The 24,342-nt window shown below is 30.0% G+C and overlaps 4 protein-coding genes across 9 annotated transcripts in view; 1 reads left to right on the forward strand and 3 right to left on the reverse strand.

Moving 5' to 3' along the window:
* Positions 1 to 1,449: 1,449 nt before the first annotated feature.
* On the reverse strand, positions 1,450 to 6,693 carry LOC111676738 (vacuole membrane protein 1). 3 transcript variants are annotated; one of them, XM_046946827.1, is made up of 5 exons: positions 6,553 to 6,693; positions 3,732 to 4,358; positions 3,394 to 3,675; positions 3,014 to 3,320; positions 1,450 to 2,358 (listed from the first exon to the last, which is right to left on the reverse strand). In XM_046946827.1, exons 2-5 carry the CDS (start codon positions 4,082 to 4,084, stop codon positions 1,840 to 1,842), a joined length of 1,461 nt encoding a protein of 486 aa, XP_046802783.1. In that variant the 5' UTR covers positions 4,085 to 4,358; positions 6,553 to 6,693; the 3' UTR covers positions 1,450 to 1,839. The 3 variants fall into 3 exon arrangements, with proteins under 3 accessions (XP_046802783.1, XP_046802784.1, XP_046802785.1); XM_046946828.1 differs by having other exon boundaries at positions 6,613 to 6,691; XM_046946829.1 differs by lacking the exon at positions 6,553 to 6,693 and adding an exon at positions 5,343 to 5,488.
* A 437-nt stretch (positions 6,694 to 7,130) lies between these two features.
* Positions 7,131 to 9,024, forward strand: LOC111676742 (host cell factor-like). The gene is made up of 3 exons (XM_023437717.2): positions 7,131 to 7,251; positions 7,348 to 7,525; positions 7,641 to 9,024. The coding sequence occupies exons 2-3, from the start codon at positions 7,393 to 7,395 to the stop codon at positions 8,759 to 8,761; spliced, it is 1,254 nt and encodes a 417-aa protein (XP_023293485.2). The 5' UTR covers positions 7,131 to 7,251; positions 7,348 to 7,392; the 3' UTR covers positions 8,762 to 9,024.
* A 72-nt stretch (positions 9,025 to 9,096) lies between these two features.
* On the reverse strand, positions 9,097 to 10,554 carry LOC111676753 (histone deacetylase 8-like). The gene is made up of 4 exons (XM_023437729.2): positions 10,396 to 10,554; positions 9,638 to 10,335; positions 9,200 to 9,579; positions 9,097 to 9,142 (listed from the first exon to the last, which is right to left on the reverse strand). Exons 1-4 carry the CDS (start codon positions 10,471 to 10,473, stop codon positions 9,108 to 9,110), a joined length of 1,191 nt encoding a protein of 396 aa, XP_023293497.2. The 5' UTR covers positions 10,474 to 10,554; the 3' UTR covers positions 9,097 to 9,107.
* Positions 10,555 to 16,025: 5,471 nt separating this feature from the next.
* LOC111676740 overlaps positions 16,026 to 24,342 on the reverse strand; it is a 92,119-nt gene continuing 83,802 nt past the window's right edge. For all 4 annotated transcript variants that reach the window (XM_046946156.1, XM_046946158.1, XM_046946155.1 and 1 more), the window contains 2 exons: positions 16,244 to 17,074; positions 16,026 to 16,164 (listed from right to left, as the gene is read on the reverse strand). In XM_046946156.1, coding sequence (XP_046802112.1) covers positions 16,305 to 17,074 — 770 coding nt within the window. In that variant the 3' untranslated portion in view covers positions 16,026 to 16,164; positions 16,244 to 16,304. The remainder of the gene's footprint in view (positions 16,165 to 16,243; positions 17,075 to 24,342) is intronic.

Genomic DNA, 24,342 nt, shown 5'->3' on the forward strand with positions numbered 1-24,342 from the left:
AAAATAATAAAAAGAAAACTATAGTTTTAATTATAAATATAAGAATAATTTAAACAGAACTAGAACATAACTAGAACAGAACTAGAACATAACTAGAACAGAACTAGATCAGAACTAGAACAGAACTAGACCAGAACTAGAACTGAACTCGGAAAGAACTAGAACAGAACCAGAACAGAACTAGAACGGAACTAGAATAGAACTAAAACTAGATCTAAACTAAAACCGTACTAGAACTAAAACTGAAATTGAAATAAACTAGAACAGAATTAGAACTGAAATAGAACAGAACAAGAACAGAACTAGAACAGAACTAGAACAGAACTAGAAAAGAACTAGAACAGAACTAGAACAGAACTAGAACAAAACTAGAACAGAACTATAACAGTACTAGAACAGAACTAGAACAGAACTAGAACAGAACTAGAACAGAACTAGAACAGAACTAGAACTAGAACAGAACTAGAACAGAACTAGATCAGAACTAGAGCTGAACTAGAACTGAACTATAACTCAACTATAACTGATCTAGAACTGAACTATAACAGAACTAAAACTGAACTAGATTAGAACTAGAACAGAACTAAAACTGATCTAGATCAGAACTAAAGCTGAACTAGAACTGAACTAGAACTGAACTATAACTGAACTATAACTGAGCTATAACTGAACTAGAACTGAACAAGAATTGAACTAGAACTGAACTAGAACAGAACTAGAATAGAACTAGACCAGAACTAGAACTGAAATAGAACAGAACAGAAAAAGAATAGAACTAGAACAGAACTAGAAAAGAACTAGAACAGAACAAGAACAGAACTAGAACAGAGCTAGAACAGAACTAGAACAGAACTAAAACAGAACTAGAACAGAACTAGAACAGAACTAGAACAGAACTAAAACAGAACTAGATCAAAACTAGAACTTAACTAGAACAGAACTAGAACAGAGCTAGAACAGAACTAGACAAGAACTAGAACAGAACTAAAACAGAGCTAGAACAGAACTAGAACAGAACTAGTACAGTACTAGAACAGAGCTAGAACAGAACTAGATCAAAACTAGAACTGAACTAAAACAGAACTAGAACTAAACTAGATCTAAACTAGAACCGAACCAGAACAAAACTAGAACTGAACTAAACTGGAACTATACTAGAACAAAACTAGAACTGAACTAGATCTAAACTAGAACTGAACTAGAACAGAACTAGAACCGAACTAGATTCTAAAAGTAATTATTAAATAAGAAACTTAAAAAATATTTACATAATAATTTACTAACATAAAAAATGGATTTCTAAACGAATCGTTTCAAGAATTTTGATTCGTTTAAAAAAATATATATTTCACTTTTTGTTTTTTGTTGGTTTTTCATACGTTTAAATTTTATTTGTTTTATAATTGTTTAATTAAATTTATATTTAAACCTCGTTTTTTATTGGTATTTTTTATTAACTAGACTTTATTATTAAACTTCATTATCATTGCGTTTTTCAGTTTTATTTTGTTTTAATTAATTTAAATTAAATTATTATATATTTTCTTTATTATAAGACTAGTCTTTTAAATAAATTATTATTTAAAGAAATCAACTACTTAAAACTGTTTTCCTCTCACTCTCTCGCTCTCTCTCTTTCTCTGTAACTTTCGCTTTCTTACACTTCATTTCACTTTATCTAGTCAGAAATTATTTGGCTAAAAGTAACAAATAAAGTTTGTTGGCTTAATTGCTGGTGTTTAAATTAAAAAAAAACTAATAGGAAAATTTAAAAAAAGTGAAACATATTTTAAAGAAATTAATATACAAAAAAGGCAGAAGACAATCAAAAAAACAAAATTATTCTCTAGCCGCCTTTTTAGTTCTCTTATTAGTAGTTGTGGCTGTTGGCTGTACAGGACTTGTTAACATTGTAGAGGAGGCGACGGCGGCATTGGGTGTATTGGGCGTACTATGCTTGTGTTTGTGTAAACGTTTGTGATAACTTTGAGCCAAAGAATTAACTATGGACACTACAAAATAGCAGACCATACAAATAACAAAGGTTTCAAAGATTTTCGATAGCATATTGCCCGATTCTGCCGGTGTGGCATTACGTTGACGATGTAAACGTTGTTTTTGATTGTTGAGAAAACCCTTAAAGGGTTCTTGTAGTTTTTTACCGATTACCGGAATGGCAGCCAAAGTATCTACGGCCTTTTCAATTAGCGATTCATTAAAGGCTATAATCACAAAGACTTTTTGTATGTGCATTTTTATAATGGCCTTGCCGATCAAAGTGGCCCCAAAGAAAGTCCAGAATGGCACCAAGAAATGGCCACAGGTAATGCCGGCTAAATCGAATAAAGGATTGGGAATCTGTAGATGAAAAAAGAGAGAAAGAAAAAATTTATAATAATGAAGTTTCAAAAATTTTGAGAAAATTAACTATTTTCAGCGAATTTCGAAAATTCGAACTTAAGTTCGAATTATTCGAAAATTAAAATATTATGATTTTTTATCAAAATTTCAATATTTTTTCGTTTTGATAAAACTAACTATTTTAAGCGAATTTCGAAAATTCGAACTTAAGTTCGAATAATTCGAAAATTAAAATATTACAATTTTTGATCAAAATTTTAATATATTTTTTTCGTTTTGATAAAACTAACTATTTTGAGCGAATTTCGAAAATTCAAACTTAAAATATAATTATTTCTAAGCAAAATTTCAATATTTTCTTTGTTATAATTTGTCATTAAAAAAATTAACAAATTTATGTTTTAGTGTAATATCAAAACTTTCGAAATTAAGTTCGAAAACTTCGTATATTCAAAAATTAAAATTTCTAATCAAAATTTTAAAATTTTCTTGGTGAAATGTCGAATATATATTAAAATTTCAAACTTAAGTTCGAAAAATTCGAACATTGATTTTTTAACGTATTTTATATAAAAAACATTTTTTTTTGTAAATAATTTTGAAGTTTTGTGCAAATATTTAGTGAAATGTATGAAAGATTTATGAAACTTACACTGGCACAAGCTAATATTCCTAAGAAACCAATACGTTCGACCACACGCTCCATAAACAGTTTTCCTCTATCCATTAAGCCTAAATTCTTTTGATTCTTCTTCGCCTTTAAAGCCTCAAATTCAGCCAATTCCTCAGCATCGTCTGGATCATAGCCCGACAAACGGGCTGCTTTGGCCATAAAATAGGGTGGTAGCTCACCCAAAGCTGTACCTGCACCCCATAGGAAAGCCTCAAAACGTACCTTAGACATAATAGACCAAATATTGGGAATTGTTTTGTCATAGGGTTCCTCTGGACAAATGATGCTATACAGATTTAAAAGAAAATTTATGAAAAAAAAACAAGATTTTTGCTTTTAATAACAAAACAAACACTTACTCATCTGGATAGGGGGGTTTGGGGAAATTTAAAGAATTACACTCATAGGCAGCTAAAGTAACACTAGCTATATGAGGCCCCAAATACAGTAGAAATGTATGTAGACCAGTGCCTAAGCCCACGGAAGATAAAATACCCAAACCCGTCCAATACACCACAAACCAAGTGTTATTTTTTAAAAACTCTACTATAATTTGATGACGACCGGGTAGTTGATATAGAACAGCTATAAAACTAGCTAAAATTAAAAATAACCCAATCCAAGTCTTTCTTTGCATTAATCTGGAAAAAAAATTCCTTAAAATTAAACAAATCTTTTAATAACTTAATAAACTTACTTTCCCACTAAAGTCTTAACAAGTTCCACTATTTCTAAGCTACAATATGACAATGTTTTTATTGGTTGCCTCCATAATACTAAAGCCTCTCGTTCGGCTTTAAGTTTTTCCTTTTGTTGTTTATTCAATGGTTTCATTTGTTGTTTAACATTCATTATTGACAATGCACCGTTATTAGTTTTCCTAAGTTTTTCCTGTGTACAAGAATTTGTTGTTGTTGTTGAGTTTGAGGTCTTTGTTTGTTGTTGCTGCTGCTGCTGCTGTTGTTGTTTTGTATTAGAGTTTTCTTTATCTACATTTTTGCGCTGTCGCGTATCTTTGTCTTTTTTATGATGATGATGATGTTGTGACATTTAACTTGTATTAATAATAAAGTTTACTGTTTGAAATTTTTGTTTTCTTTCTTCAACTTGATTTAACTCAAGTTTTATTTGAAATATTAAGAAATTTATTTATTTTTGTTTTTTTATATAAAATGTTTTAGTTTTGTAATCCTTAATACAAAGTGAAGTAAGTGTGTTCGGGAGGGGTTTTTTCCTTTTTAATATTGTTTCGTTTTTGTGTGCTGAAAAAGAAGTGAAGAAATGAAGTCCACTACACTAATTTGGTGTCTTTTCTTTTGATGTGCTGAAAATAAAGAAAAAAGAAAATAAATTAATAAAATCTTAAACAATTTAAGAAAAATTTTATTAATTAATTTAAAAATTTTATGAATTTAAAAAAATATTTATTAATTTCAAATATTTGAACTTAATTTGTTTAAAGTTTTAAACGTTTTAGCTAATTTTCTTAAATTTAAAGCAAATTTACCAAATGTTAAACTTTAATGTTTGTTTTTTTTTTAAAAAAAGGAAGTTGTTATTTCTTCTATATTGAATTATTTGTTTAAATTATTAAGAAAATCTTTTATTTATACTTTGACCTTTTAAAGAAAACTTAAAAAAAAACTCCCCTAAGGCTACAAAATTACAAAAAAAAACATGTTTTTCTTTTACCTTAGAAAATTTAAGCTAAAATTAGGTACATTGATGTTTGACCTTTTCCGCAGAAAAATTAAACTTCTTTAAAACAATTTATAATTGTTTGTCTTATATCTAAAGGTTTCAATACAAATCTCTTATCTATCAAAAATATTAATGTTGAAAAGTTATAAGAAGCAAAAACTTATCAAGATAAGCTGTTGGAAAAGTAGAACAAGCAACGACACAAAGTTAAAATTAACTACAACGATGTACATAGTAGTTACAAAACGGTTAATGACCTAAATTTAGCAAGAGACACATCATCATGAATAGAAATAAATAAAAAAAAGTAAATAAATTAAATTAAAATAAACAAGAGTACATTGTATACAAAAAGTTTTTTTTTAGTTTATTTTCTATATTATACTCTGGTTTAATGCTTACAAAAGCTAAAAACTGATAATGGGGTTTTTTTTTTGTATTAAAAACCTCTAAAGATTATGATTAATCTTTTAATATAGAGGAAAAGAGTGCATGTGTATTTAAAACGTTTATAGCATTAATAATACATAATATAACAATAGTTTAAAGCAATTGTATTATAATTTAATAATTCCCCAAACAATACGGGAGGAAATGTTTAATTTACCTTTTGAAAATAAAACTCTTAACTAAGGGATGTTTAAGGGGAAAAGAGCACAGTATTAGTTTAATCTATAATTTTGATAATTAGTTTTAAAATTTCATTATTTTATTATTAAATTAAACATTGAACTTTAGAAAAGGTTCATTAATTAAGTTATTGTATGTAGTTGAGTTAATAATTGAAGGTTTTTGTTAAAATTTTCAAATCTACATATGTATCTAATGAACAATAATGTGTTTAGTTTAAAAATAATACAAATGTTAACAATAAATTTAAATAAAAAAAGTTAAACAAAACACAAAGGTATTGAGGAAAATTTAACATGCGACTAATAAAAGCACCAATGACAAGAAACCACACAATGTTTTATTTTTTACTACTGTAGTTGTTGTTTTTGTTGTCATTTTCACGGCAACTCATATTAAGTGAGTGTGAGAGGTGTAAACGTCAGAATACAAAAACAAATAAAAAAGTAATGTATATCAAAAAAAAAAAATACAAAAATAAATGTTTTGTTTTCACGAAATAAAGTTGCCAGATTGGAGATGATCTTAAATAAAAAGAGATTTGGTAACTTTTAAGGAATTAAACAAAAAAAAAACGATGCATATTAATAATTTTTAGAAAATTTAATTATGTTTGCCACTCTAAGTAACTCTTTAACGGGAAACAATATTAATAAATAAAATAATTATGAAAATTTATATAAGATATTAAATATCAATTGAATCCCCAGCATTTTTCTATTTTCTTGTGAAATAACAATCTGTCATCCCTATTTAACTCCCGAAAACGTGTTCTTTGTATACAAAAACAAATTTTCAAATTTCTTAAAAAAAAAATTGTGTTTTTTTTCTCGACAAAAACAAAAGGGTGTCTGTCGGTGGTGGGTGTTAAATGTAAACAAAGTGGGGGTAGTTTTAACAAAAAACTCCCTCTTGTATAAATCACTTTATCACTAAAACTCTCTGTAAATTACAACAATAGAGACACCAAAAAAAATTGCATTTGAAAAAAAAATGCACCGTAAAGGGAGAGAAAAAAATAAAAACAACAAAACTATGTACCGAAAACAAAAGAAAAAATTAATCAATTTAACACTGACACACCAATAATTAAATATTTTTCAAGAGTTATACCATAAATTAAACTAAAAACTAATTAATTTAATGTAATTTCTTTAAAACATAGTTTTCTTAAAAAAATTAATTACTTTTCGAGGCAAAAAAATTTTTTTTGCTGGTCATGGGTTTTTTTCGCGTCGGCTAGGTACCTTTTTTTTGTTTGTTTTTTTTATAAAAAAATTGTTTGTTTTTCACTAAAATCTAATTAATAATTTATGTTAACACATATGCTTAATTAAATTTATAACTTTTTTGCTACGTTTTCTTATTTTTCACTAAATTATTAAAAAAAATGTTACGACAACCGCTCACAAAATTTTTTACTCCACTAAATCATAGAGTTGCCAACTATCGCTTTATAAATACAAAGTTGCCATATGTAAACATTATAAAGAGATGCCAGCTAAAATATATAATAAAATTAAAAACTTTAGTTTTCTCTCTTTTAATTTTCCATCAAATAATTAAGTGACACGGCTACATTTCAAATTGTTTCTCTTAAACGATAAGTTTTTTAAGTGTGTTATATAAAAAAAATATTTATAAAGTTCAATTTCATTTTCTTTCAACTGCATTACCATACAAGCAAATATTACGACAACAGGGCGTTTCACAGTAATGTTATAATATGAATATATATAAAACACCCTGTTTCTATTAACATATCATTCCTTATTATCTTTATCAACAAAACTATTGTGGTTTTTGACAAGTAAACAAAATTTCTGTAATTTTAATAAGAAATTAAAAATTCAATAAATTTTTAACTAAATTTTAACAAAAGAAGGGTAAATTTTATTAAAAATCAATGAATAACTAGAACTATTTTCTAATTTTTTCAAGTTTCTTAAGAAAATTTAACAAATTAATTTACAAAATTTCAGCCTTAAAATCTTGGCGTCACTGGGGTGTTTTTATCGAGTTGCAGCATGGAATCAGAGACACCCGCTAACGCTATGGCGGACAATAATACCTCAGCTAATAATCTAGGGCTTAATGAAGCGACTCCCATGGACACCGATGAAAATGTTAATAATACAGAAAGTTCGGCTGAAACGGGTGGTAAGAAAGATTTAAAGTAAATAAAACCGCAAAAGTTGGTTTCACTAGATTTAGTCTAAGACCATCTTAAAAGAAATCTCATTAAATATTGAAAAATTTCGTTTTTCTATTAAAGCACATACCGATCACATGGATACCGAAAATGCTAACCCGGAAGGCCAGCCTATGGATAATTTACCTACCCCTAGCTCTAGTAATACAGAAACTACAACGCCCACTGCTGGTCCAACGTCCTCTCAAAGTGAACAGTTAGATGCGGCTAATGATAATTTAGCCACATTAGCAGCAGTCTCAGCGGCCGGAGCAGCCGAGTCTAATAACAATCCAGCCGGATCACAGACATCAGCAATGGACTCAGCCTCTAACAACAATCAAATAACTGGCGAGGAAACTCCCAACAAATCATCAGCGAGTAATAGCAATAATACCACTAACAATAACCAAACTCCAACGCCCACAACTAATTCTACACTTACCACCAACAATCCTCCCTTAGATGAGGAAGATGCCAAGTGGCACACCGTGGGTATTTTCCAGGGTCTTTCTACTACCGTTACTAGTTATATAGATAATACTGTGTGGTCTTCCTCCGGGCTTAATTTAAATGCCGAAGACATACCCGATTTGGGGCAACATCCCCGTATTAATCTAGAACCTGGCACCGCCTATCGTTTCCGCATACGTGCCCTTAATTCGGTGGGCGCTAGCGATTGGAGTGAGGTTTCTAGTTTTAAAACCTGTCTGCCAGGTTTTCCTGGAGCTCCTTCGGCTATAAAAATATCAAAGTCTTCGGAGGGGGCTCATTTAACCTGGGAACCACCACCAAGTTGTGTCAGTTCCAATGAAATAGTAGAGTATTCAGTTTATTTGGCCGTCAAACCTGGCAAAGAAAAGGAAACCAAGGCTGGTCAACGAGCTCCTGCCCAATTAGCCTTTGTACGTGTTTATGTAGGTGCTGCCAATCAGTGTACTGTTTCCCATACTTCACTTTCAGCGGCTCATGTTGATTGCTCCAATAAACCGGCTATAATCTTTCGCATAGCTGCCCGCAATGAGAAAGGTTATGGTCCTGCTACTCAGGTTAGGTGGCTGCAAGATCCTGTGCAAAATTCCGCCAACAATCCCGGTTTAGGACCTAATAGTTTGCTCTCGCCAACACGCGTTAAACCGGAACTTACTGGTGCCTCACCAAGTAAACGTTTTAAAGCTACTGTGGCTGGCGGTGGTGGACGTTAAGGGGACAAAATATAATTTTATTTTCTTTTCGTATAATATACTTAGATTTCTTTTCATTTTTTTACGCAAACGTTACAAATATATAGTTTGTAAAGCACATATAGAATTTTCAAACTAAATAAGTTATTTTAATATATCTTAACATTAAAAAACAGTTTCTTAATTAAACAAACTAAACATTTAAGTTCGATTAACTCTGTCAAATAAACTGTACTTTAAATATCTTTAAATTTAACAAATAAAGTGTAAAATAGCAGATCAAACACATTTTATTGAAAACAAAAATTCATTGCTTAATTGCAGCAGTAGAAAAATATTAATTTCGTTTTGTTTTTGCGAAATGTTTTTAAACAGCTTGTACTTTATAATATTTCAAATTATCTGCAATTTGTAAAATGTTAATAAAACTTTAATTTAAATAATTTGCTTTAAACTTACCTTCAATAATACGACATTGTGTCTCTAAATACTCCTCGGTATTAAAATCCTTTAAGAATTTCTCTCTTTTTATGGTTAAACAATAGTCCGGTCCATATTCTAAAAAATTTTCATTATCCGCCGAAATGTCTTCATTTAAAGTGACATCACAAATTGCAGCCGTCAGGGAGCACCAAAAACGACTAGCATTAGGAAAATGATAGCCTCCTCCACCCAATATTAAACAAGGCAATTGATAACTTAAGATATATTGCACGCATTCAATTACGTCGTTCGGTATTAAATTAGAGCCTCCCAAAGGATCTCCCACAATAACATCAGCGCCGCATTGTATAACCACAACATTGGGTTGATATAAAGCAAAAATATTGGAACATATTCTGTAATTATTTTAAATTTAATAAAGATTTAAACAAATTTCAATTTACTTTTAAATACCTTTTGAAATATTTTATGTATTTGTCGCCTGTAATGCCCGCTTTAAAAGGAAAGTTAGCGCAGTAGCCTAAAGCTCCATCACCACCTTTATCCTCAGCTTTTCCTGTGCCGGGATAGTAACCACACTCCAGCTGATGAAATGACAAGCAAAATACTCTTTTGCTATTGGCAAAAGCCTTCTCCACACCATCACCATGATGATTGTCTAGATCTATATATAAAATTCTTCTAAATTTCTTGGTCAATACCAAAATGCCCAATACAATATCATTGATATAACAAAAACCAGCTGCCTTGTCCCTTTGGGCATGATGCCAACCGCCACACCAGTTTATTATGACTTCGGTTTTATCAGCAGACTTGCACAAACAATCACACGCTGTCATAGTGGCGCCAGCAATAGTGCAAACATATTGTTTAATACCAGGCCAAGGAGGGCAATCATAGGAGAGACCATGACAATCGGATAAAAATGAACAATCTATAACATCTTCCTCCTCCTCTTCTAATTGCGAAGCTGAATTTGTGTCTCTTTCATTTTCCAATTTTTCAAGTTTACTCTCATAAACCTCCAACTGTTTTATATAATCCTTTTGGTGGTATGCTCTTAAATCAGCCGTGTTGCAAACCAAAGGTCTTATTCTTTCCATGTGTGTTAGCAAACCATAGGATAACAGTAGATTATGGGTCAAGGAAGCCTTTGTTTAAATACGTTAGAAATTTGTCATAATACAATAAACGGTACAAAGTTTTCTTACCCTGCCTTTTACAGCTGGATTTTTGTCCGCTTGTTGTATTAAATTATCACTGTAAATATATTTGATTTTTCGCGACATTTTCTTAAATAATTTTTCAAATTAAATTCAAACAATTTGTTTGTTTTGAAAACAATTTCACAGCAAATGGCGGTTTTTTCTAAGTCACATATGTTAGTGCAGTCAATCTAGCGATTTTATTTTTATTGTTATAAAACTCGGCGACAAAAATTATCTTTTTTTGTAAAAATAATTTGATAACACTTATATATGTCATTTATTTTCATACAGTTTGAAAAGTATTGCTGCTTTTTTTTCTACAGAATTTACCGCAATTTTTTAAGTCAAACAGAAAGCTTGTAAACAAAGTGGAAAAAATTACCATTTGAGTAAATCCGGGGAAAAATTAAGAAAAGTCGTGGTAAAAAGGGTTTAAACAGTAAATTTCTTTGTATATAATTAATATCAAAAGTGTTTGTATATAATTAATAAAAAAGTGCAACCAAAAATATCAGGACAAACATGTAAAATGTCTAACAAGAATAAATGTTCCAAGAAAATACAAACGCAAGCAATAAGAATAGTCAACATGGAATAAATTGCTGCTCAAAAAGAAAAGGTACGTTAATATAAGATATTCATGAAGTAGTTTTTAAAACTATGTTTGCCCAGTGTACTGTGAAATTGTAATAACCTTGAGAAATGCATTTACCTCTATGGTAAGGTTAAGACAGTTTCACATAGAATCATGTAGTGCCAGGTTAGCAGAGTATAATGAAGAGTATGAAGGGTATTATTGCTTACTATGGTTTAGTTGTTATTATTCCAGTCTGCCACACAGAATGTCTTAGGTTCGATTCCTCCCAAAGCACTGGTAAAAGGTGGCACAACATGCTTTACAACCAGCTGCCCTTTGGGCATTTGCCAACGAGCGCACACAAAAGTCTATTTGCTGAACTTGCACTAACAATGACGCACTATCATAGTCACCCATAGTGACAACATATTATGTGATACTCGCCAAGGATGGTAATCATAGAATATACTATTGCCATCCAATAAAAGGTACACCAACTATAATAACTTAATAACAGAAGGGTTTGTCTCTTCTGGTTTCCAATTTCTCAAGTTGACTTTCATAAACCTCCAAACCTTTTAAATTATCAATTTGGTGGTATGCTCTTAAATCTGAGGTCTTAATTTTTTTCATGTGTGTTGGCAAACCATAGGATAGCAGTATATTAATCACCAAGGAAGGCTTAGTTTAGTTAGAACATATTTTAAGTTGTTATTATACAAATAAAATATTTATTATTATAAATATATTTGATTTTCTGTTTTGAAAAAGAATTTCTCGTCAAATGGCGGGTTTTTTACGTCACAGGTGGTTAGTGAAGACCACCAAGCGATTTTAAATAAATGTAGTGATTTTTATAAAAATTCGGCGAGAAAAACCTATTATCTAGAATTAATTTGGTAACACTTATATATGTCTCTTATATTCCTACAGTTTGAAAAGCTTTGTTGTTTTTTTCCTAAACAATTTACCGCAATTTTTTAAGTCAATAGGCTTGTAAACAATGCAAGAAAATTTCAGTCTTTGTGAATTCAGAAAAAATTAAGACATTTTGTGGTAAAAAGTATTTTTTTTGGTAAATAATTAAAATCAAAAGTGTTTGAGTGTTTATTCAATAAGTAGTAAGAAAATGCAACCAAATGCATAAGGAATAATATGAAAAATGTCTAATAAGAATATAGACTTAATTTAAAATGTAGTGTTTGTGTGTTTGTAATGCAAGAAAATGCAACCGCAAGCAATAAGAATAAGAAAGATGGAAGAAATTGGTGATCATAAGGAAAAAAAAGGTACGTAAATGTAAGAAATTCATGAAGTAGTTCTTAAAATCACTAAATTAGTTTTGTCCAGTGGACCAGGAAATTGTAATATCTTTGGAAATGCAATTGTTTCTACTGTGTGGTTAAAATAATTTCGCATAGAACGTGCCAGGGTAGCAAAGGGTCATCTAGCTTCTTTTGGTTAAGTATTTGGTATTCCAACCTGTTTCCTCCTTTAGGTACTGGTAAATGAGCATTTACGGTTATGTTCTGACTAACTCAGTACTAGGACTATTCCTAAACTTTTATATTAAACATAAGAAAAATCCGTCCATAAATAAGATATGAGTAAAACTCCTGGATAGCTTCTGACCAATTTCATAAAAAAAACAAAACCAACAACTTTGCTTATTGGAAAAACAAACTTATGTTTGGATGTGTGTTGGTTTTATGGCTATGCTATTTTTTGTTTTTGTTTATAAGCATTTTGTTTTGTTTGTCGTTGTTTTTGTTGTTGTTGTTCTTTGTAATATTTTTGCTAAAGCATTGGTAGAGTTAGGGAAATAAAATAAATATAAATTTTAGAAAATTAAACTTTTTTAAGACACTATAGTGATGGGTATATTGTTCATTTACTTCCATTTTTTATCCATTTGTGTAATTCCGATTCCTACACCAATACATAGATCTCTTTTAAATCATGTTTACTAAATGTGTCCCATGAAGATTGTGTGATGGGAGTTATCTCTGAAATGTGTACCGACAATGTTTCTCTAAATACCTTTCGGTATTTAAATCTCCAAAGATTAAATCATAATTCGTGCCTTATTCTTAGAAACTTTTGATATTCGCCGAAATGTAAGTGGGCGTAATGCCAACAAGAGCACAAGTTTATTACGACCTCAGTTTTATCTGCAGACTTGCACAAAGAATCACAGACGTTCATAGTCTCCCTGGCTATAGGGCATATCGTGTTATTGTGTAATAACAGGTCAGGAAGGGCAATCAAAGAAGAGACCATGACAACTGGATAAAATGACCAATCTATAACCTCTTCATTCTCCTCCTCTTTTAAATCTGTAGCTAAATGTTCTTTCATTTCTTAATTTCTTATGTTTACTTTCATAAACCTCCAAATGTTTTATATAGTTTCTTTGGTGGTATGCTCTTAAATCTGTGGTCTTTTTTTCCAAGTGTTTAAGCAAAGCATAGGATAGAAGTAAATTATTGGTCAAGGAATCCTTTGTTTTGTTAGAACATAACTATAAAAAGCTTTTAGAAAGTTTTGTGTAACATTTTCTCATATTGCCTTCTACTGCTGGATTTTTGTCCGCTTGTTATTAATGTAAATATATTTCATTTTCCATAATATTTTCTTAAATATATTTTCAATTAAAATTTGAACAATTTCTTTTTGTTTTCAGAAGCAATTTCACATTTAAAGGCGGTCATTTCTGCGCCACAGCTGTTTAGTGGAGACCATCAAGCGATTTTAAATAAATGTAGTGATTTTTATAATTATTCGGCGAGAAAAAACTCTTTTTTTTGTAGAATGAATTTGGTAACACTTATACTGCTACAGTTTGAAAAGCTTTGTTTTATTTTTTTTCTACAGATTTTACCGCAATTTTTAAGCTTGTAAACAGCAAAGAAAAAAATTAAGATTTGTGTGAATTCGGGAAAAAGTGATTAAAATTCGTGGTTAAAAGTGTTTAAATAGTAAATTTATTGTTAAACAATTAAAATTAAAAGTGTGTGTGTGTGTTAACTTAATAGGTAGCAAGAAAATGCAATAGGAACATAAAGAAAATCTAATAAGAAAGACTGTAGTATATTTTTGTTAGAAAATGCATGCGAAAGCTACAAGAAAAAATCTTTATTTATTAAAAAAATATATTTAAAAAGTGTGAAATCAGTATAAAAATAATTAAAATGTTAGGTGTGCGTATGTTTGTGTAATAGGTTGCAAGAAAATGCAACCGAAAGCAAGCAACAGTCATGTTGGCAAAAATTGGTGCTCCAAAGGAAATGTAGCTTGTTAAGACTTGTTGGGGATGGTCCGGAATTTTTTTAAATTAACAGGTATGTACATTTATGTTTTAAAAATTATAAAGGAATTCTTTAAAACACTGTAAATAATGTTTATACAGTTTGCTCGGCGAATTGTTCTAACTTAGATATGCATTTGCCTATTTTTGTGTATTTAAAACAGTTTCGCATAGAATCAAGTATAGTAACAGGTTAGCAGTTTAGAATATAGAGTTTCAAGATCCATGTTGTCATTATGAGCATCACAAAGTTTAAATTGTTTTCAATGGTTTAGTAGTTAGCATTAAAGTCTGTCTGGCTGTCACTTAGAATATTGGGTGCTTGATTCCCAACCTCGCCATCCACCCACACCCCGTAGTGTAGAATATAGAGCTTCAAGGTCCATGTTGTCATTATGAACATCACAAAGATTAGATTGCTTCCAATAGCTTAGTAAGAAACATTCAATTCTGTCTCACAGAAGATTGGGAGCTTGATTTGTCACTGAGAGACTGTTAGAGAAGCGCATAACTAGTACATTTATGTTCTCACTAACTAATTACTAGGACTGATGACGGCAACTTCTCAATCTTATTAGAATTTTTTCACATTAGAGCATAATCTATTGATCTGCAGTCGTTTTTAGGTTTTTCTTATAAACATTTAGAAGATTTTCATTATTTTCTAGTTAGAAGCGTTATTGTAGGATTTACTGTGGTCTTCGGATTTAATTTATATTCATTATTGATACTCCCATTTAAAAAAAGACTTTTTATATTTTGTATTAATTTTTTTTATTGATTTTTGAAAATGTTTTGTTTTTTATAATTTTAGTTATCATACATTTACACAATCGTTTTTATTTGTTTGTTTTTTTTTTGTTTTATTTTCTGCTATGAAATTTTCTTGTAGTTATTTGAATATTTGTTTTTGTTGTGTAGTTTTTTTATAACAATTTTTGTTTATTTTGGAAATAATTAATTGTTTTTTTTGTTTAATTATTTAAAAACTACCTTTAAGTTTAAGTTTAGTTAACTTACTTGTTTTATTAATAACTAATTTAACTAAAACTTAAACAAAGTACAAAATTTGTTAATTATTTATGTTAATGTTTAAAAAAAATTACAAATAATTTTTTTTCACTTTTTCACTATTTTTTACAATAAAAAAATCTTTAAAGTTTTTTTTTTTGGAAATTTGTTTTTTCTGTTTAGTTTTAATTAATTAAGAAATATGTATATATGTTAGGTTGCAAGTATCAGTCACATATTTTTAGTTTTGTTTTTTTTTCTATAATTTATTTAATATTAATTTTATTAAGTTTATTATCATTTAAAATTAGGTTGCTAGTATTTAACAACATTTTGTATTTAGTTTTAAAGGGAGAATTTTATATACAATTTGTTTATTTTTATTTAAGTTTCTTTGCACTAAAAAAAACTACATTTTCAAAAACTATGTTTTATATGAAATTAGTTTTTTTTCTTTGTTTTTACTCATTTAACTATATTTATTATATTAACTAAATACGATCTATTTGTGTTTCTTGAGCCTCTAATTCTGGTTCTTCAGCCAATGTATAGACTCCTTTTAAAGCATGATTACTAATCGAATCCAATGAAGATTGAGTGGTGGGTGTTAAGTTATCCATAAGAGGACTACCCAAAGTATTTAAGACATTACATGAAGTGGGTGGTGAGGTGGCTGAACTACAGGGTGGTAATTGGTTGAGATTTGTTAAGGGTAAATTTACATTTGTTTTTAACAGACTACTCGAAGTTGAAGCCGTTGAATTTGGATCCATAGTTAAGATAGGCACTAGCTCATGATTGACATAATCTTTTAAATTGTGTATATTACTCAAATCCGAATCATTGTGAGAGCCAAACACTAATGAAGTGGGAGTGCCTGTTTAGGGAGAAAAAAATCCTAATTAAATCTAAATTTTCTTTAAAAGAAAACCTATTATTTACCAAACCTTACTTACCCGTTACCAAAGTTTCTTCGGTGGGATTTCTTTGATATAAATTCTGTTTCTTTTCATATTGTCAAGGTGGCATATAATAGTTAGCCTCTTCATTCGTTGTATCCATTGTTGTAGATTTCTTAAATTCCACTACAATTTTTATACGATTAACTATTTCCTCGTGTATGACATTAAAACACATAGCTGTTAAAGCCATACCCGACATTATATAAATGGAACAAAACCATATGGTGGTATTTGAATCATGTCGAAAACCAGGCATCATATCACCAAATCCTATGGTTGATAAACTCATAAAACAAAAATAAATACCATCGAGTAGAGGCCATTCTTCTAGCCTATATAATACCACAGCCCCAAAGAGTATATAGATAATCATCATGGAAAAACATAATAAAATTGGTGCCAATATGGCTAAACCATGCATACTGCCTCTAGACTCACTGGCACTTAAAGAATCTAGATCGGGCATTTGTATGCTATTGTTGCCTAATGATTGTTTCTCGGGCGTTTGAAAGTTATCCGGCATTGAGCCTGATCTTACATAGTAAGGTTCTTGCATGGCCTGTTGTTGTTTGCGCAACTCTTCCTGCTGTCGTTTACGTTTCATACGTCTTTCCTTTTCTGCCATACGTTTTTCATCGTAACAGCAGTAACCACAATTGGAGCATAAACAACAGCATAATGCTTTAGAGAATACCTCGCGTGCTACTTTGGCTAAAATGCCACCCGTGCTGGAGAGATATACTAGGGTTAGAGGTATGCCAAAGAAGGCATAGGCCAAAGTTACTAATCTGCCCAGGGTGGTGCGTGGTGCTATGTTGCCATAACCTGGAAAGGAAAAAACAATATTATTATCTTTTAGCTGGAGTTTGAAAAGTTATTCTTGGTTATGAACAACTTTCACCTTCGAAACATTTTTCTAGTCAATTGTTTTTAACCCTGATATTCCTAAGTATAAAATTTTGTTTTTGGTCCCTCAAGCCTTAACAACTTGTTATGGTTTTGCTTACGTTAACATTTCTATATGATTCATTTGATTCCTTTCCAAGATTAAACAAAAATTTAACAAAATACCCTACACCACTTCAGGGGGAGGGTATATTGGGTTTGTGCTGATGTTTGTAACGCACAATAATATTGGTCCTATACCCAGCTTAAAGTATAACAATCGGATCAGAATCATTTACTGAATCGATTAAGCTATGTCGGTCCGTCTGTCCGTCCGTCCATGTAAACCTTGTAATCAATCTATAGGCCGCAATTTTGGAGATAATTGAATGAAATTTGGTACATGATCTTCTCTTGTCCCAGGGACGAACTCTATTGAAAATGGTTAAGATCGGTCCATTATTTCACCTAGCACCCATATAACTGAACCCCTTAATAGATCTTGTACACCTTGTAATCAAACTACAGGTCGCAATTTTGGAGATAATTCAATGAAATTTGACATATGATCTTAAATGGTACTGTAGACGATGCCTATTAAAAATAGTTAACATCGGTCCATTATTTCACTTAGGCCCAATAGAACTGAACACGCCAAATAGTAATTTTAAGTTCATAATTATGTTTAATATACTCGTATCTGGACAAAAAGCTGCAAATCCAAGTTCTATACTAGTCTTGATGACCCTGATGATTTTTATAATTATACGGCCTCATTTGACCCTAGCCCCTCTAAAAAGCCCCCATCAAAATTTTACTTACATATCTACAGTTTTATTAAACAGTAAATGGCTTTAGTATATCTGAGGCAAGGGACAATTCAACTTAAATGCTTTATTAAGAAAACTAAATCACATTTTATTCGTATACAGGTGTAGTATATTATATGGTCGACCTCGACTTCGACTTCTAACTTCTTTATATATTTAAAGTATTTCCCAATAAAATTTGCTCCAACGAACCTCCTCAAAGCTTAAGTACACCTAAATTTATAGCTTTTAATACAGTCCATTGTACTAATTTCATTGTGCAAATGACATGTAAGTCATTAGTGACAATTTGTTATTTAGACTTTTCATGTTTTACATTCGATTTCATTTTCATCGTTAAAGTAATAAAATTTTCTTTCTTACAAATCAATACGTTTAAGAATTAGTTCATCTATATGAGAATCTAAAAATACACATACGCATTCTCTTTTTAAACATTTAATACTGCAATAATAAATAACATTTTATGTACAAGACAATAATGACCCATAATGACAAAAACATGCGAGAATACGATACAAAATATACGAAGAAGAAACTCATGTTTAACAATCTTATACACTGGCAAACAAATACAATATAAGATCTTAGTATTTATACAAAATACACTTTGCAAAAAAAAACCCAATTGCTATTTATCCAACATGCACACATGTTTGCCAATTGCAAAAAAAGGGACTTTCTAACCAAATCCTTATTAGAATGAAAAATAAAAAAAAAACATATATTCTCTAATAAGACCCTATGCTTGTAAAGCTTCAATAAGAGTGAACACAATATATAATGTACATTGACAAGGAGGTACTTGGAATGTTGGCAATATATGGCAAAAGGGAGTGAATATGTAAAATAAAGTTTAACTTTGTAAATCGAAACTAATCAATAGATATAAACGTTTTCAAGAAAAAAAAAAAAAAACACACTCTCTACACACTCTGGGTCATTGTGTGATATAAAGTGCTCATATGCAGAAATTGCTTAAGATAGTGAAATGAAAATGTGACCAACTATTAAAAATATTCCAGTAAAATGAAATAAAAAGAAAAAAATTGCTACCACAAATGTTTTGGTCCTTTGACATACCAAAAAACTATTAAACTATTTGCTTAAAATATAATAGAATATTAAAATTTGTTTCTTTTCAAATTTCACTTTTTAAAATTTGATCTTTCGATCTTAAAAATTATGTATATATAATACAAAAATTCTATTGACCATGTTTTCCTTTATATTCTGAATTAAAAAGGTACTTTTTCCGACCTAAAATAAAATTGATATTTGCAAAAGCAATTTTATTTCATTTTCTCCTTAAAATCAATGGTCACATTTTCCTTTTCAATTTCTTGCATAACACATGTATGTGTTAACACATTTGGGCCACACAGCATGCTAAGCATAACAACCTATAAAATTTGTCGATTGTAGAAGAAAAAAAAATAAAATAATCTCAGTTTTTTTATTTCCTTTTCTGTTAAAGAAACTGCTGCTGCTGTTTGTTAATAAAAATACAAAAATTTTATGCTTGAATTGAAGCAACAAAAAAAAAAAAACCTAAAATGAAATCAAATAAAAACGAGCAGGAGGGTAGCTAAACAAATAAGATACCAACCATATTATTATTGCCAGGATCAGCAATTTTTTTTTTTTAAAGGAGGAAAGAAAAATTTACATTTTTTTCTTTTATAACTTTAAACAGTCAATATCAAACACTTGATAACAGAGAAACATACATGTTTGTTTGCATGTTCTATACAAACAACAACAATAAAGTCATGATAACAATAATGATGCTGATAGCAATGTCCTTTTTCTTTCTACTCATGTATGTGTTTATTCTTATTCTTATATTGATTGTTAGCTAAAGATGTTTAACACTCATACACTTTATTTGCATTATCGATAGAATAGAAATTGAAAAAAATATTTTCTTAAATTGTAGGCGTTTGAATAAAAGAGCTTTCTGTTTTTTTTCTTTCTAGCGGAAGGTTTTAAGGTTGCTTTACAATTGTTTTGTTAGAAAATTTCCATTATATCTAGAGAGTAAGGCCAGTTTTTAATCAATTTTATAAATAACAATTGGTTCAGAGGCATAAAAAAAGGCTGTAAGTGTAGCAATTTGCTTAAAAGGGGAGAGCATATAATGTAGAAATGAAATTTAAAGTTGTGTTATGTTAGGGAGACTTGTTAGGGAATATTTAAGTTTAATCAAAGGATTTTAATATGTTATAGACAAGTTTTTACTAAAATTACGACTTAAATGCTTTATATAAAGGATAATTAATTAAAAGTAATTTTAAACAGTTAAGCTGAAAGTCCACACCACGCGTTCTACGATTTCTCGCGGTGGTACTTTTTCAACCACTGGGTGAATAAATAAAAAAACCCACACGCCACTGTGTGTTCTTGCGGTTCTTACACGCAGGTTGCAATTTTTGTACATGGATTTTCCGGTCCACGTACAAGCACTTTGCTCAAGTAATCGAGCCTATCTAATCTCTTGCCATAGTAGTCACACTACTATGGCTCTGTTGTTTCAGCAACAGCATCTAGAAGGAGCGTAATTGGTAGTCCGAAACACGGATCATATTAATTAACAAGACTTTATTACGGTAGTCACAAAGACCCACTGTGATAAGTTGAGCATACACTCAACCCTGTAGGAAAATAGCTAAATAAATCAATGAGAGGGCAGTGACCTTGCACCATCTTTACACACCGCCACTCCATCCTTCAAATCTATGTTACTCCATTCTCTCGATAGAATGCAAGTAGACTTCAAGAAATCTCAGAAAAAAACATCAGAAAAACTACACCTTGTATATCCAATCTTTTCATTATTTGCTCAAATCCAACATTTTATTAATCCACAGTCATGCTCTGTTATTCGTACCGCTCCAGCATCTGGGAACTATAACAGAAATGTATCATGAAAAACATATTCAACCAAGCACCTTCTTCCCGCGATTTGGGTTTTAACCACAGCTACTATGTGGATCCCGAAGGAACCGCAACCTACTGACCAGCCAGGACATAGTTTTGCGGGCAACTGGCCAACCGTAGTACCAGCTTATGTGGTGCTTTGGTTCGACCTCTTTTCAATCTATGTAAAATGACACTTTATTTTTGGAACTACAAAAACTTCACCTCATAACAAACAACTTTGACTGGTGCCTCGGAGTTCGTTATAAACGAGTTTGACTGTACTTTCCTCACAAATGACCCCCAACGTATGTTTTACATTTAATTACCCAAAATTCTACTATTAATCATACAACTTGTTAAGAATAAAGTAAATTTATTTCCTAACTACCCGTATAAATAAAAAAAAATTCTCTACAATTGTTGACAAATTGTTGCGCTCTTTTTGTTGAATAAATAATACGAAATTGTTTTGTGACTAAATTATTTCTCTTATTTCTGCTTTTGTGAAAAAGAAAATTTTTGCAACAAATTAGTTTCTTTTTGTTACAATATTGAAAACTTTATTTCTTTTTTTTTGTATGTGGCTTCAAAACAAGCATAAAATCATTGACTTTACAAATACAAATAGCAAATAAATAACAAAAAGAAGATGACAATATCATTTCAATAAAATATGTAGATTTTTTATTTCTTCAAAAACAAAAAAAGTACCAGCAGCTGTATATAACAGTGTCTTGAGTTTTTTCTTTTTATATATAATCTTAAGAACAAATAGCCAAGAATATGAATAGGAGAAATACTTAGAACAGCAAAAATATATACAGCTATTTAGTTAGCATATAAAAAAATGAAAAAATGAATGAAAGAATGAATGAAATTGTATGTAAAATAAAGTAAGAGCCAGTATTTATGGCAGCAGTGGCAAGTAGTATAGAGTAAATAAATGGTGATGACTTCTTTGGTATTTAGGTTATAAAATTAGCAAACAAAGTATATTTGCATTAGAATAGAGAAAAGGGAACTATTAGTTAAAGACAAAATGTTAGAAGTTTCGAGAAATACAAAGCTTACTATTTATAAATGAATTATTAAGTTTCATTATTAATGCATTATAACATAACACTTAAGCTTTAAAATGCATTATTTTTCTTCTAAGAAGTATTATAATGAATAATATTCTATTATAATATTGTTATTATTTCATTATAAAGTCCTTATAATGTCATATAATCCATTATAATTAGGGCAAGAATTTCTATGCAAATGCATGTTTGTATCCAATAACTCAAAATAATTTAACTAGTTTTCTTTTCGAATCAAAGAATTTACTACAAAATGGCATCGATTTGTTGTTGCATATTTTTGCATATTTTGTTATAAATGCATAAATTGCATATTTTGCTTTAAATTGCATATATTTTGCATATTTTTCAAATTTTTCTAAAACAAATTATTTTGTTATCTCGGTGTTTCATATTTTTGCCTCAAATTTGGTATTTTACATCCCAGGAAAAATTTTAGAACTTGTTCTTAAAACTACTGGTTCTAGAACGAGTGAAAACAACAAAACCACTTCAGATTCTTCAACAGCAGCCTTGGAACTAGTAGTGTCGCTATTACTTCTGGAACCCGTTCTTTAGTCAGTAACTCAAAATAACTTTTAACTAGTTTTCTTTTCGAATCAAAGATTTTGCTACAAAATGGCATCGATTTGTTTGTAGCATATTTTTGCATATTTTGTTATTAATACATAAATTGCATATTTTGCTTTAAATTGCATATATTTTGCATATTTCCAACATTTTGATAGAATATTTTTATATTTTTTTTAAACAAATTATTATGTTTTCTCTGTGTTGCATATTTTTACAACATTTTTGTTTTAAATAAATATTAACAAATTTCAATTTAACAAACGGGGTCTCTTTGATTCTACTTGACAGTTCGCGTGTAGTGAACTACCACGTAAACCAACCAATTTAACAACAAAATACTAACATCTATGAAATGCAATTTTACATAGCTTTATTTAATTTTTAGAAGCACAATATAACGCCCAAAATATTGGTCTTTAAAGTTTCGGTTCAGTATCAATTTTGTGAGTCTGTCCATCTGTGTATCCATATAAATAGATAACTTGATGAAATTTTGTTCTTACATCTCTCTCATGTCCATAATTCAAATAAAACATTACCAAACGATAAAATTCGGAGGAAATATAATTTATACAAAAATACATTCATTCACCAAATTTTATTAGAATTGCTATCAAGCTTTTCACTTTCAGAAATTAAATATATACTATTTAAAGTTATTTCTTAGTCTTTACGTCATTCTCGAAGTCGTGTTTCCGTTAAAGTGGTATTATAGTACATACTTAAGAACCTGTATATTTTTTTTTTGGCAAAAACTTAAGATCTGAATATCTATTAATCCATTTCGTTTCAACACTTTACAATTGTGTGAATTCTGCATTTCGATGGTTATGTGGCGGAGAGTCGAATTGAAATGCAGAATACCAAAGTTGCCAAACGAAGAAAATTTCGATTCAAATTGAAATGCGAAATAGAAGCCAGTTAAATACACTGGCTTCTGGTCAAATGAATGTTGTATTTGGGTCTGTTAAAGCGTTGGCCACGGATTGCGTTACAGGGATTCGATAAAACTTTGGGAAAGCATGGTATTTCAGTTATACCAGGTAGGTTAAGAGTCTCCTTGGCAGCGATATCTGCGCATTCATTCCCTTGAATATCAATATGTGAATGTATCCATATAAGAGTAATGTTGCAATTTCCGCCATGACATAGTACATTTTCAAAAGACTTATTATGATTACTCAAGACTGCTCTAGTGGCACTAAGACTATCTGTGCAAATCAAAGTCTTCCCCGCAAGTTCAATGGTGTATTCTATAGCACTTTTAATTGCCGCCATTTCAGCTGTAAAAATACCAGTGAAATCAGTTAAATGTTCCCGGCGAGTGACGTCAAACTGAGAAGATGAAATTTGTCTCATAATTGCATAGGATGTTTTACCATTCATATAAGAACTATCCGAAATTTTTTCCGCCAACATTTTCCTGAAACACACTGGATTCATGGAGTCCTTATTATATACACTGAGACTGTCATTATCGTTAATATAATATAATCCTTTATACTTTAGCAATGTATTGTTATAGATAATATTTTATTATAATATCGTTATAATGAAGTTAACTGCATTTAAATCATCTATAATACAATTATAATGCAATTTGATTTATTATAAAAAACATTATAATTCATTATAATTTATTATAATTCATTATAATCCATTATAATATCCTTATAGCTCAATTTACTGTAAACTAAAATATACTATTCATATTTGCACACGCCGCTAACAACTTTTTCTCCTCCCTAATAATATATTCCAACAAATGCCTATATATATTATAAAGAAAATTTTTGCTGTC

This window comes from Lucilia cuprina, chromosome 3 (genome assembly GCF_022045245.1).
Source record: "Lucilia cuprina isolate Lc7/37 chromosome 3, ASM2204524v1, whole genome shotgun sequence".
NCBI classification, from domain to species: Eukaryota; Metazoa; Arthropoda; class Insecta; order Diptera; family Calliphoridae; genus Lucilia; species Lucilia cuprina.

Excerpts from the sequence above, each read along its gene's own strand:
- LOC111676738 (XM_046946827.1), bottom strand. The coding sequence starts at position 4,084 with ATGTCACAACATCATCATCATCATAAAAAAGACAAAGATACGCGACAG. Across the intron at positions 3,676-3,731 it reads GTTAAGACTTTAGTGGGAAA|ATTAATGCAAAGAAAGACTT; the intron begins GTAAGTTTATTA and ends TTTTTTTTCCAG. Across the intron at positions 3,321-3,393 it reads AAACCCCCCTATCCAGATGA|CATCATTTGTCCAGAGGAAC; the intron begins GTAAGTGTTTGT and ends AAATCTGTATAG.
- LOC111676742 (XM_023437717.2), top strand. The coding sequence starts at position 7,393 with ATGGAATCAGAGACACCCGCTAACGCTATGGCGGACAATAATACCTCA. Across the intron at positions 7,526-7,640 it reads AAGTTCGGCTGAAACGGGTG|CACATACCGATCACATGGAT; the intron begins GTAAGAAAGATT and ends TTTCTATTAAAG.
- LOC111676753 (XM_023437729.2), bottom strand. The coding sequence starts at position 10,473 with ATGTCGCGAAAAATCAAATATATTTACAGTGATAATTTAATACAACAA. Across the intron at positions 9,580-9,637 it reads TACATAAAATATTTCAAAAG|AATATGTTCCAATATTTTTG; the intron begins GTATTTAAAAGT and ends AAATAATTACAG. Across the intron at positions 9,143-9,199 it reads ACAATGTCGTATTATTGAAG|ATAATTTGAAATATTATAAA; the intron begins GTAAGTTTAAAG and ends TACAAATTGCAG.